This window comes from Petaurus breviceps, unplaced genomic scaffold (genome assembly GCF_028583685.1).
Source record: "Petaurus breviceps papuanus isolate PSGF00001 unplaced genomic scaffold, PetGlider_PUasm1.0 90650, whole genome shotgun sequence".
Taxonomy (NCBI): Eukaryota; Metazoa; Chordata; class Mammalia; order Diprotodontia; family Petauridae; genus Petaurus; species Petaurus breviceps.
In genome coordinates, this window is record NW_027187299.1 from 3,046,307 (window position 1) to 3,058,733 (window position 12,427).

Sequence of the window (12,427 nt, forward strand, 5' to 3'; positions counted from 1 at the left end):
TAATGAAGTCAGTATTTATAAGGCATATTCAGTGAGATTTATTCAAATAGGGTTAAGTCACTACATAATCTGCCTGATAATCCTAATGTCAAGGGGTGGGTAGTGATTTCAGTTACTAATCTTCAAAATTAGGAAACATTAGCAAAGCAGTGTAGAGTTACAGATAGTCAACTTCAGAGCCTAGAACACCTGGGTTCAAATCCTACTTGTGATGTATCCTGGTTATGTGACTAGGTAAATCACCTAACCTATCAGTGCTCTAGGCAACTCACTAAGTCTGGAAGTTGCTGAAAAGGGGCCAGCTTAGAGGGAGCTTCCTCATCTGAGGACTTCCAATGCCCATCCCTATCCCAGTGGGTATTTTGCATCACATCTTTCACAATTAACAAATTTATAGCATTTTCTTCTTTTCTGAAGAAAGGGGAAAAGTGGTTCGAAGCATCATCATTTTTAGGAAGTTTGTCTTTTTGTGACTGAGGATAAAGGAGAGAGGGATAAAGAGAAAGACAATCCTAAAAGTTCAGACCGATCAAAACTCTATCCAGCATATAGCTTTACACTATTGTGCACTTCAAGTTACTAGGTGTGGTTCCAGTGAAAAGACAATACAGGCAAGCTAACAACAATGTTACATCTTTCCAAAAGTTAAGACATCTACTACTGTTTTGGTAACATGGCCACAGCTTTTGAAAATACAGCAGCATGAAACATGAGAAGGTAGACACATGATTTTAAGCTGTTCTCATTAAAAACAGAAATGCTTTTAAAAGCATAAGGCACTTAAAATTAAGATAGAAATTCTTTCTCCAGTTCGTATATAGATGGCCGGCTAGTTTTGCTCTTCATTCTGCATAGAGGCACAGTGTAGTCCCTATTCTGACCTTCCACATCAATGTCCAGCAGTGAGGGAACATGGGATTTAGTTCTTTCCTTGGTACTAGCTAGACAGTCAGCATTTGGTCCTGGGTTACCTTTTAAACAGTCTGTCTGAGCAGTACTAGGTTTTGTACTTTCTGGAAGAAGCTGCTGAGGATTTAATCGACTTCTCAGAGAAGAAGGGCGAGGTCTGGGTATGATACTGACAGCATTTTGTTTTTCGAGTAGGACCTCACTTGGCAGATTCCTCTGATGAACAGATGGGAAGTGCAGCATCCCAGAAACTTGAAGAATTGGCAGTTCAGAGACTCCATTGGTTGAGCAAGACACTATGAAAATGTAAAGACAAGATGTAATCAGAGGAATTTTAGCTTCTATTAAAATAAAAAGTCACTGTGCAAAATGGCCCTGATGGCTAAATCAACTAAGTATTCATTTGGAAGTGAGATTCTAATGGAAAAATAGTGGCCAAACACCAGAGAGGTAACATATCATAAACACTGGGAAACTGAGTATTTGCATAAAGACCACGTTGGTAACAGCAGTTTCATTTGCTGCACATGACTGGAAAATGTAGTGATATTTAATCAAAAGTATTTCAAAATATTAGCACCATTAATAATAATTTTTAAAGTAAATTTTAAAAATTCAGATTGTAATGAAGGTTGGTTAGCATCTTTTAGAAACATTAAAAAGTATATTTGTTTAAAATTACTCTGAAATCAATTTTTAAAAGCAACTAAGATTATATGGCCTGAAAATATACAAGTTTTCTTTCTCCATGAATGATTCTGAGACAGTGGCAGATTTCAAACACTGGCAACACCTGAGCTATATAATACTATTTTTCATTGTTTCATACTTTCTAGCAAATGTTGATTATCTTACAAACAGGTACTTTGTTGAAATGAATGTTTTCATGAATGGTCTTCCACTCAAATATATAAAGTATTTTTACTATTCTATTAATGCTCTAAGAGTTTTACTAACTTTTCAAAAGAACCTGAATATAGGGGTGGCTATGTGGTATGGTGAATAGAGCACCAGCCCTGAAGTCAGGCAGACCTGAGTTCAAATCCAGTCTCAGACACTTAACACTTACTAGCCATGTGACCTTGGGCAAGTCACTGAACCTCAATTGTCCTGCATTCCCCCCTCCAAAAAAAATTTAAAAAAGAACAAAACCTGAATATAAACTATTCGGTATTCTGATAAAAAGTCTGGTAGTAGGGACTGTGGCTAGAGAGGAGAGTCAGTTCTTAATAGTGCTGAGCTACTAACCTATAACAAAAAAAGGACACCACCACTACCTTAAGTATTGTAGCCCAATTATTAGTTATTAATGAAATTAATTTGATAAAATTGATATTTGGGGGGTTAGTTTTGGCCACATGTCCTGCTGAACCACCAGCTATCAGACAGATATGTTGATACATGTGGTATGGAGAACTCCTGGTGAGGGAATTGCCTTTATTAAAGACTGGCATATGGCAATTGTTCTCTGAGTCTTTAGTCGTATAAACTGCCTACGGGCATTCACAGGATCACAGAATAATTCCTGACTCCACAACCAGTGCTCCGTTCATTGCTTCCCCAGCCTTTCCTCATTAGATAGCTAAATCAGATCTCTCTATAAATAACAGTGGAAGTATTTTTTAAGGAGAAAAGGAACTGACCAGGAGTAGGAAACTCTAGTTAAGGCAGAAAAGTGTCCCTGAATAACTTATTTTTACCATCTAATGTAGATCCATTTTAAATCTTTACATATTTTTTCTTTTGCTTTTTGGAGGGTCAATTGGGGTTAAGTGACTTGTCCAAGGTCACACAGCTAATAAGTGTTAAGTGTCTGAGGCCATATTTGAACTCAGGTCCTACTGACTCCAGGGCTGGTGCTCTATTCACTGTGCCATCTAGCTGCCCCTAAATCTTTACATATTTTAAACAACCTACCTGTAGTCTGAAAAGCATTTCCATCAGATACAGTGCGTCTATGACATGGTACCCTCATTTTTGATGAAGCATTATTTGGCACATTTCCAGACACCTGCTTTGTGAAAAGAGAAGGCACATTCTTTGACATGCTGTGATCAGTCACAAGTCCTGAAATTGCAGCAGGCTCACAGTTACTTCCCAGAATTACAGGGGAAACTCCTATAATGGGAATGTCTGTATCACAAGTACCCACAAATGTGTCTTCACTGTCTGAGTGTAGCAAACATTTTGTGGAGATGGAAGGCATGGACAGGAGGTTCACAGTGTCTGACGATGGGCTTAATGTTGAGAGGTTAACATCTTCTCTCTTAGACTGCAATCTGGCAGGAGGGCTGGAACTTCTTCGTAATTTAGAAGCACGCTGAAATATTCCCTCACGTTTCTTCTTATCCTCTTTGGGTAACAATTCATCAGGAGGCTGTGCTTTATTGAGTTCCCTAATATCTAATCCCAAAGCTACAGATGCCAATAATGCAGCACACCCATATAACGCAGATTCAGTTTTCTTTTTGGGGGGTGTTCTGCTAAGGCTATTTGTGGGAGTCATTTGGGGAGTACTGGCTGCAGAACTTGCAGAGGTTCCCTCTTCAAAGCTTTCAGGTTCTACAGTGTTATCTCCCTGATCATCTTTCCAAAGAGGTAGATCAACATAGGCCTGATTCGTCAATTTCATTTGCTTTGGTCTTTTGTTGTCCAGTCCATCAGGGAAAAGTTTCTGCTCTGGAGGGACACCTAAATCAAAGGTATAGGTTCAAATGTAGTAGTACCTTTTTTTTTAAATAAAATTTTATGATCTTTTGTTTTTACATCACCTATATTTCCTAATGAAATACCTCAATACCTTTTACTCTAATTTTCCTCTAATACCTTTTAAAATAAGTTGATTCTTTAAAAAAAAAAGTTGGTCCTGAGTTACCCTGGAAAATTCAAAGCTATATGCTCAAAAAAATAAATGTCCACAACAAAATAATGTAAAGTTACAGATACTCTAATTGAAGTACTTGATCTTAACCTAATAAAACAATGAATTATAACACAAAGCATGAAGAAAATTTCTTCCCAAGAAGACCAACAATGACAAAAAAAAAATGGGGAAGCTGACAGCTTTTATTTACTCTCTAAAGATGGAAGAGATTACATAATATACCTCTTTTAACCCCCTCACCCAAATTATTCTCCCCAACAAAAAAAATTTAAAAAGCATTACAAAGTTCACATTTTAAGTCTAACACAAACAAATCCCAAGTTCTGAGTCTATAACTATCACAAGCACATTACCTTGTTGGTCCACAAATAATGAAGCCAAAGGCACTGTTTTCTGATTTTTCATTAAGATAGTTGACCAAGGATTACTTCCATCTGAAAGGGGTCTTACTCTGAAAAAGAAATACGGTTTTCTGACACAACAGAATCACACAAATTATAGCTTAGTGGCAGAGTAAAATCTTACTAGACTATCAGTTTTTAAAATGGCTAATAAAGAATGATCAGTGTAATAATACATATGATGTCAAGATAAGCAAGCAAAAGTAAAGGTGAAAATAAAGCCTTACAATGAGAATTTAAAGCTCCTTAAAGGCAAGGCCATCTGTGTGATCGGATACAATAGTGCAAACAGCAATGATACTAGTCACATTATAAGATGTAAAAATCAGTACTAAACTGCATACCTTTCTTTGCAGTCATTTCGTTCTTTTGTTTGAATTGAACTTGGTCCCCAAGTACAACCTTTCTTTTTGAAGTTTCTCTTCACATCTTCAAATTCTTCTTGGCGACAGGCAGTGCTTTTGCCCCAGGTTCTATTGCTTTCATCTGAGGTGACTACATACAGAGAAAAATCAATCATGGACCCATTCACTACTTTGTTACAGTAATCAAATCACCAGTAGCACCTTCTTACTTAGATACCTATTAAAAGGGCTCAAATATTTGATGTAGAAGTGATTTATTTCACCCAAAGCTACCACATATTGCCTTTTTAATCAAAAAAGCAGTAAGAGAATGGACAGAATAATTAGGAAAGATGCAAAGTAAGAAGATGGTAGTAGAAAGTATCTGGTCTTATTTTCACATGCTGTGACATTCATGATTTTCCATTTTTATTTGAAGAAAGAAAACCCAACTGAGCATTTAATTTTTATTTTATTTAGTAAAATAATTTCAATGAAATAACTGAGAAGTCCAACTTGTGACATTAAAGTTTCTTTAAGAGTTGAATTAGAGAACTTCAGATTAATGTTTTATACTTAAATGCTCAGTCTTCAACCAACAGTTTGATTACGACTTTTAAAAAAGTTAGTTACAAAAACCCCCCAAATGCTTTACAATTTAATTGTATCTTGCCTTTTTTCATTCCCTCACCGGGAAGTACATATTCACTTGTGATATCTACATCTTGCTGGTACACATATATACTGTTTCTCCGGTCATGAGAAGTACTTACATCTGATTTTGAAATCACTGGAGAAAAATTGTTATTATTATTATATACTTCATGAATATACCATCAATAAGCTAAAGATTGCAAAAAAAAAGTTACAGGGTTAGTCATGATCTTTGATAAGTATACATGTATCAAACTCAGGTCAGCATTGCCTGAGGCCAGAACGAGATTAAAATGTAATTGGGAAGTATTTTTAAAAAATACAATAAAATAAAATGGTCTAATGTTGATTTGTGGTTTTCTAAGTCAATATGCAGCTGGTAGGGATTCACTTCTATTTGACACCACATACCCTCTGACTGAGAGAATTATAAGATAAAATGAGGAACTGGGTTCTTCACTTTTTAAAAATATTACATTTGAAAAAGATAAGGAAATTTAAAAAAATACATTTTGTTCAAAATCAACCACATTCATAGCAAATAAACTCGTATACCACAAATCTGTCCTTGAATAGTTAATCTTAATGTGTATGTATATATAAAACCTAATTTTCATGTTGTACTTTTATTTGACAAACTTTTATCCCAATCTTCTGAATTTTATCTTAACCAATAAATACATGAAATTCTGTTTGGAACTGTCTCTAAACAGATCTCCATATGCATTGTGGATTTGCCTATTTATGATGTCTCCCCACATTAGAATATAATATCCTTATGGGCAAGGATTACTTTTTCTACCCTTTTATATCTTAAGTGCTTAGCATAGTACCTGGCACATAGTAAGTACCTAATAAATAACTTTTTGATACATACATGCATACATATGTGTGTTCACATGGGTAAGTCTATATTAAAGTACACATATATACCATGCACATATGTATGTAGGTATACTTGGAACTTTTGGAATTCTAGAATGCCCCAAGGGAAGGAAGAAAAGTTTCAGAGACAAAATTCAAACTTGATAAACCTCCTCATTTAATTTTCATCCTATTACTATTTTTTTCTCTAAATCTATATAGAATTTCTGGTGTCCACCAATCTATTTCCCATGAGTATAAAATGGCCAAACAATAATAACAGATTGGATTCTTACTATCTTTAGACCACTGCTAAATGCTAAATGCTGGGAAAGTGACTCTTGGCCTCATGAAACATATAGCCTCATAAAAAAAAAAATCACATGTTATATTACTGTTGAACATTGAGCACTGGAATTGGAAGTGAGAGAAATGGAAGTCTGAATCCCATCTCTGATACCTAATATGTAACAGTGGATAAGCAATTAATCTCTATGAACTTCAGTTTTCAACATAAAAATGGAGATACCAGGAGCTCTTGCATCATAGGGCTATTATAAGAATCCAATGAGAGAGGTCCAGGCGGAGTCAAGATGGCAGAGTAGAAACAGGACCTCAGCACAGCTTGGGCTCCTACCACGTCCAATTCATGTAAAAGGGGACTCTAAACAAACTTTGGGCTACAGAACCCACAAAATTATACAAAGAAGCTAACCTCCCACTGAGGACAGCCCGGTAAGCCGGCAGGAATTAGGCATCTCAGCACTCTGGGAGCTGACCCCAGCCCTGCAGGAGCCAGAGGTTTTAGCCCCAGGGTGGGCCTGACCAACCACCAGTTGGAGGGAATCCAGATCTTCAGCAGCTGTGGCAGTCCAGAATTATCAACACATAGATGCTAAGGACAAAGTGAGAGGTCAGTGCAGTGTGGACTTTGGGATCCAGTAGTTGGTTGTGCCTTGGCTTTTGACCCCGGGGCAAGAAGCTGCTAAGGGCTGTAGCACAGCTGCCAACACGTGGCAGCTTCAGCTCCTGACCTGCAGACTGTAGGGGGACCAAGCGACCAGTCTGAGGGGTGATCGCTCTTGCTTTAACCTGCTTGGATCTGGATTGCAGTCTAGGGTGGAGGTCCTAGGGCATGTCTCCAGCTTGCCAGAGCGTGTGGAGGTTTCAGAGAGGGTACCCAACTAATACCTCAGGCAGCTGAGAAAACCCCAGCGTTTGGAATGAAGCTCCCCTGTCTGGTGGCAGAGTGCTACTGTGGCAAAAAGCCCAAAAGTCAAGTAATTGAGTGGTAAAATGACCAGGCAAAGGAACCAAACCAAGCAAAGCAATCCAACATTAGACTCCTATTTTGGGGACAAAAAGGATCAAAGCATGGAACAGGAGGAAGACAGTGAAGTCAGAACTCCTGCACCAAAAACTTCCAAGAAAAATACGATCTGGTTACAGGCCATAGAGGACCTTAAGAAGCAGATAAGAGAAGTGGAGGAAAAATTGGGAAGAGAAATGAGAATGATGCAAGAAAATTACTAAATGAGAGTCAACAGCCTGACTGAGGAAAATAACACCTTAAAAAACAGACTAACTCAAATGGCAAAAGAGGCTCAAAAAGGCAATGAAGAGAAGAATGCCTTAAAAAGCTGAATTTGCCAGATTGAAAAAGAATCTCAAAAGCTCACTGAGAAGAATCATTCCTTCAGAATTAGTCTGGAGCAATTGGAAGCTAATATCTTTATTTTTTTTTTCCATGGGAACAGGACAGGACAAAGAAGCTTTAATAAGAGTTAGCAGGGAGCCATCAAAATGGTACAAAGGATGCTGGGAAAGGGGGGGAGGAATAAGGAGGGGAAAATCTCCCTCCTTCCAAATTCTGCCTTGAACTGGTTCTAATGTCCTGAATGGGGGGGGGGGGAATCTCTTCCAGTTTCAAGTCATCTTCCCCCAACTTCTAGAGAACAAGTTATTGGTGTTTGTTTTTTCCACTCCCATCAATATATCCAGAAGCTGAGGGGAACTGGGATCTGCTGTTCTCAGGATACATTTCATTTTCAGAACACAAACGGCGACTTGCCCAGTCATAATGAGCAGAAAGGCAGAGCTGATTCACTCAGTCTCTAAGTGTGTCATGTCTTCCTCAATCTTTCCTTGCCGATTCAGAAGATGGAGGAGATAGTCCAGCGTGCTCTGCTTGGGGTGCATCCCTTTGTCAAAACGATGATACATTCCACACCAGAACTGGAAGCTGAAGGGTAAAGTGTTGGGATGAAGTACCCCATAAGCAGAGATGCCCTTGTACAGTGGGTTTCTGAACTTGGTCTTCTTCTGTAACAGGAAAGGCCACAAGGAATTGGTCGTCTCAAAGATTTTCAGCTCCTCCCGCTCCTTGTGGCAGGTTCCTATGAAGTTCCCAAATTGACAGGAGAAAACGTGATCATGGATCTCCAGTAAGAAAAGCTTGTTAAACTCAAAAGCACGGGAAAATTGCTCCATCAGTTGCCAGATACACTCCAAAAACTGGGTGAAGACAGGAGATACTTCTTTGGGGTCCCCATCTAGGTGACCACACCTTTGTGAGAACTTGTGGCCCATAGAGATCCATTCCCTTTCTATGAGGATCATTAGCCCTTCAAATGTTCGATGAAATGGATCAAGAAGGATGCCAGCCAGAGATCACACTTGGGCTGTGCGGTCCCAGCCATCGGAGCAATGGACCAACACACTAGCTTTTTCCGCTTTCACAGCCTTTGCAAGGAAGATTCCAGCATCCATAATAGTTTTAATATGTCTCAACCACCCTGAGTTCTCCAGGCCAGCAAGAAAGTCACTCATTGATGGAACTTTAATTTCACAGACTTCTAGGAGTTTCTGCAGGCTGCTCCTCATCACATGGATGTTTTCAATACCAATGAACCTGAACCAAATATTAGCATAATTATCCTCGTTTTCATACCCCTTGCCAGCTGCTCAACTGGCGATGGCATTCAGCTTTGGCCTCGTGTCTACCACATAGATGAATGGGCTTGCTGGGTTGGCTTGGCTAATGGCCTGTAGCATCTGTTCATCTTCCAGGCAGCAGGACCCAAATCCAGAGAGGGGCTGGCTACATCAGCATATGGCAGCATTGTTCTCTTTGTAGAAGTAGGAAAGCACAGGAATACGTCCTCGACTTCGGAACTTGGAACATCCTGTGACTATCGCCTTGCTAGCCGCTTTTGGAATGACTATTTCAGGAGGGTATGTGCTGCAGAGCTCATAGCTTTTGTTTGCATCTGTTATTTGCCAATAGTCATCTGGAACTCCCATGCGCTTATAGTCTGATTTTAAGTCAATCATTTTCCATCCACTTTCTCTACCATCTTTCGAAGATTTGGGGTTATAAGAAAATGCATAAAGTTCTTCTGGTCTCACTGGCTGGGAGAGCTTAAGCAGTGAGGTATGCACTTCATTACATTCCCATTCAGACCCAAAGACAAAGTTTGCTGTCTGAAAGGTTTTGCAACGCAAGAGCAGAGGATGCCCCATGGAAGTGAGGGCTAACTTCTCCACAGCAGCAATGTGGTGATGCAGAATCCAGATTTCCTTCCGGACCTCAGCAGAAGCATCTACATATATCAGATGGGTTGCGGTAAGGTAGAAAGTCCCGTTAGCTGGTTTCTTGTTTACATAACGATTCAATAACAGGACATTTTCAACCTTGGGCAGGGTGATGTGCTCCATGGCCTCAGTCTCCTGCACTCCTGGTCCCAGGTGGTGGGCTTGGCTCAAGCTAATATCTTTATGAGAAATCAAGATGCTGTTAAACAGATCCAAAAAAAATGAAAGAATAGAAGGCAATGTGAAATATCTCATTGGAAAAACCACTGACCTGGAAAACTAGATCCAGGAGAGATAATTTAAAAATTCTTGGACTTCCTGAAAGCCATGATCAAAGAAAGAACCTAGAAATCATCCTTCAAGAAATTCTCAAGGAAAACTGCCCTGATGTTTGAGAACCAGAGGGCAAAAAAGAGGTTGAAAGAATCCACCGATCACCCCCTGAAAAAGATCCCAAAAAGAAAACTCCTAGGAATATTATTGCCAGGTCCTGAAATTCCCAGATTAAGGAGAGAATATTACAAGCAACCAGGAAGAAACAATTTGGATGTTGTGGAAACAATCAGGATAACTCAGGATCTGGTGGCTTCTACACTGAGGGATGGAAGGGCTTGGAATATTATATTCCAGAGGGCAAAGGAGCTGGGATTAAAACCAAGAATCACCTACCCAGCAAAACTGAGTATCATGTTTCAGGAGAAAATATGGTCATTCAGTGGAAGAGAGGGCTTTCAAACTTTCTTGATGAAAAAAAAAACAGAGTTGAATAGAAAATTTGACATTCAGATACAAGAAGCAAGAGAAGCATGAAAAGGTAAACAGGGAAAAGAAATCATAAGGAACTTATCAAAGTTGAACTATTTACATTCCTAAATGGAAAAAAAGATAATTGTAACTGACGAAACTTTTCTCAGTATGAAAATAGCTGAAGGAAATAGAAAAAAAATATATATATATACAGGAGAATATATGGGCACATGAATACTTATGTGAATGTGTGTATATATGTTTACAGGTATACATAGATAGAGGGCACAGGACCAATTTAATAGGAAGGGATGATACTTAAAAGGTGAAATTGAGAGGTGAGAGAGGAATATAATGAAAGGAGATGGGGAGAGACAGAATGGGGTAAACTACTCATATAGAAGAGGCAAGAGAAAGTGGTTACAATGGAGGGGAAGAAAGGAAGGCAAAAGGGAATGGATCAACCTTATTCTCATTGAATTTGGCTTGGGGAGGGAATGACATACACACTAAATAGGGTATCTCAACCTACAAGAGAGCGGGGGGAAGAGGATGAGAGGCGGGATGATGGAAGGAAGGGCAGGCTGGGGGGGAAGTTGGAAGTACCCACTTTTGAAAAGGGATGGGATCAAAGTAGAAAATAGAACAAGTGGGAAGTGGGATAGGAAATATAGTCAGTCTTTTACAATATATCTACTACGGTAATGTTTTGCATTAGCTACACATGTACAACCTGTACTGAATTGCTTATCTTCCCAGTAAGAGTGGGTGACAAGGGAGGAAGGGAATGAATGTGGAACTCAAAGTTTTAAAATCAAATGTTTAAAATACATACATATATATATATATATATTATTTATACTATTTTATATGTAATTGGGAAATAATATATATAGGCACTGGGGCACAGAGATCCACCATGCCCTTCTGGAAAAGTCGAAGGGGGTATGGCAGAAGATAGGGGAGAGAGAGTGCAAATTGGAGGAGGGGTATCCTATGGGATTGCTATTTTGGGATGGTGGGTAGGGGAAAAACAGGGAGAAAATTTGTAACTCAAAATCTGGGGGAAATGAATGATATAAATTAGAAGTTAATAAAGCATTTGAAAAATGAAAAAAAAAGAAGAGAATACTATACACATTCAGAGAAAGAACTATGCAGTCTGAATGCAGATCAAAGTATAAAAAATAATAATAATCCAATGAGAGGATGTATATAAAATCATATTAAAGAGCTACATCCATGTGTTTCATTAGGTCTATGGGAAAAGATATAATTGGAGCTGGGTACCAAGAAAAAGAAATCAGGAAACCTTCCTGAAGAACATGACATTTGGGTTAGGTCTGGAGGGTAGGCAGGAAATCCCACAGGGGAAGAATGAGAAGAAGAACATCAGACACAAAGAAGAACGTGAATAAGGGTAGTGAGCTAGGAAGGTTCAGAGCCTCTGCAAAACAGAATCTATCCTAGCAGAGTGGGTCTATGATGGCACTGCAAGAACAGGAGCTTCTGGGACCTGAGAAGACTGTATGCCAACAGAAGAGAACAGAAGAGAGTGAAGCAGAAACAAGAGAGCTATTTCTCTTAGACATTGTAACAGAAAGAGAGATAAGTAAAGGAAGTTACTGATACTAGGCATCCAAGGAATTAGGAGTGAGTGACCCAGTGTAAAGGAATAGAGTTTGGATCTACAATCAAAAATCCATGACTATAGAGAACTGATGATAAAGAATGGTACCTACCTCCTGCCTAAGAGGTGATGGACTAAATATGCAGAATAAGATGAATATTTTTGGACGTGGCCAACAAGAGAATTTGTTTTGCCCAACTATGCATAATTATTACAAAGCTTTTGTTCTTTATTCTTTTCCCAAATGTGGAATGGATGGAGGGGAAAGGGAGAGAAAAGGAATACATTAGTTGAAAAAAATAATTAAAAAAGAAAACAAGCCCATTAGGATTCTGCCTTTTCAATGTGCAAAAGGTCAGTGGAAAGGCTCTACCTTAGACTGGAATGGGTAAGATTATAG

General features: G+C 38.8%; 1 protein-coding gene and 1 pseudogene across 3 annotated transcripts in view; both read right to left on the minus strand.

The window, feature by feature from the left end:
* Window positions 1–360: 360 nt before the first annotated feature.
* MAP3K21 (mitogen-activated protein kinase kinase kinase 21) overlaps window positions 361–12,427 on the minus strand; it is a 72,705-nt gene continuing 60,638 nt past the window's right edge. For 2 of the 3 annotated variants that reach the window (XM_069064862.1, XM_069064861.1), the window contains 4 exons: window positions 4,539–4,689; window positions 4,147–4,244; window positions 2,827–3,600; window positions 361–1,205 (listed from right to left, as the gene is read on the minus strand). In XM_069064862.1, the coding sequence (XP_068920963.1) occupies window positions 787–1,205; window positions 2,827–3,600; window positions 4,147–4,244; window positions 4,539–4,689 (1,442 nt within the window). In that variant the 3' untranslated portion in view covers window positions 361–786. Of the gene's footprint in view, window positions 1,206–2,826; window positions 3,601–4,146; window positions 4,245–4,538; window positions 4,690–5,211; window positions 5,329–12,427 lie in introns of all 3 variants that reach the window. The other variant, XM_069064860.1, reaches the window with a different exon arrangement.
* On the minus strand, window positions 7,688–10,850 carry LOC138143623 (phosphatidylinositol-3,5-bisphosphate 3-phosphatase MTMR8 pseudogene; annotated as a pseudogene).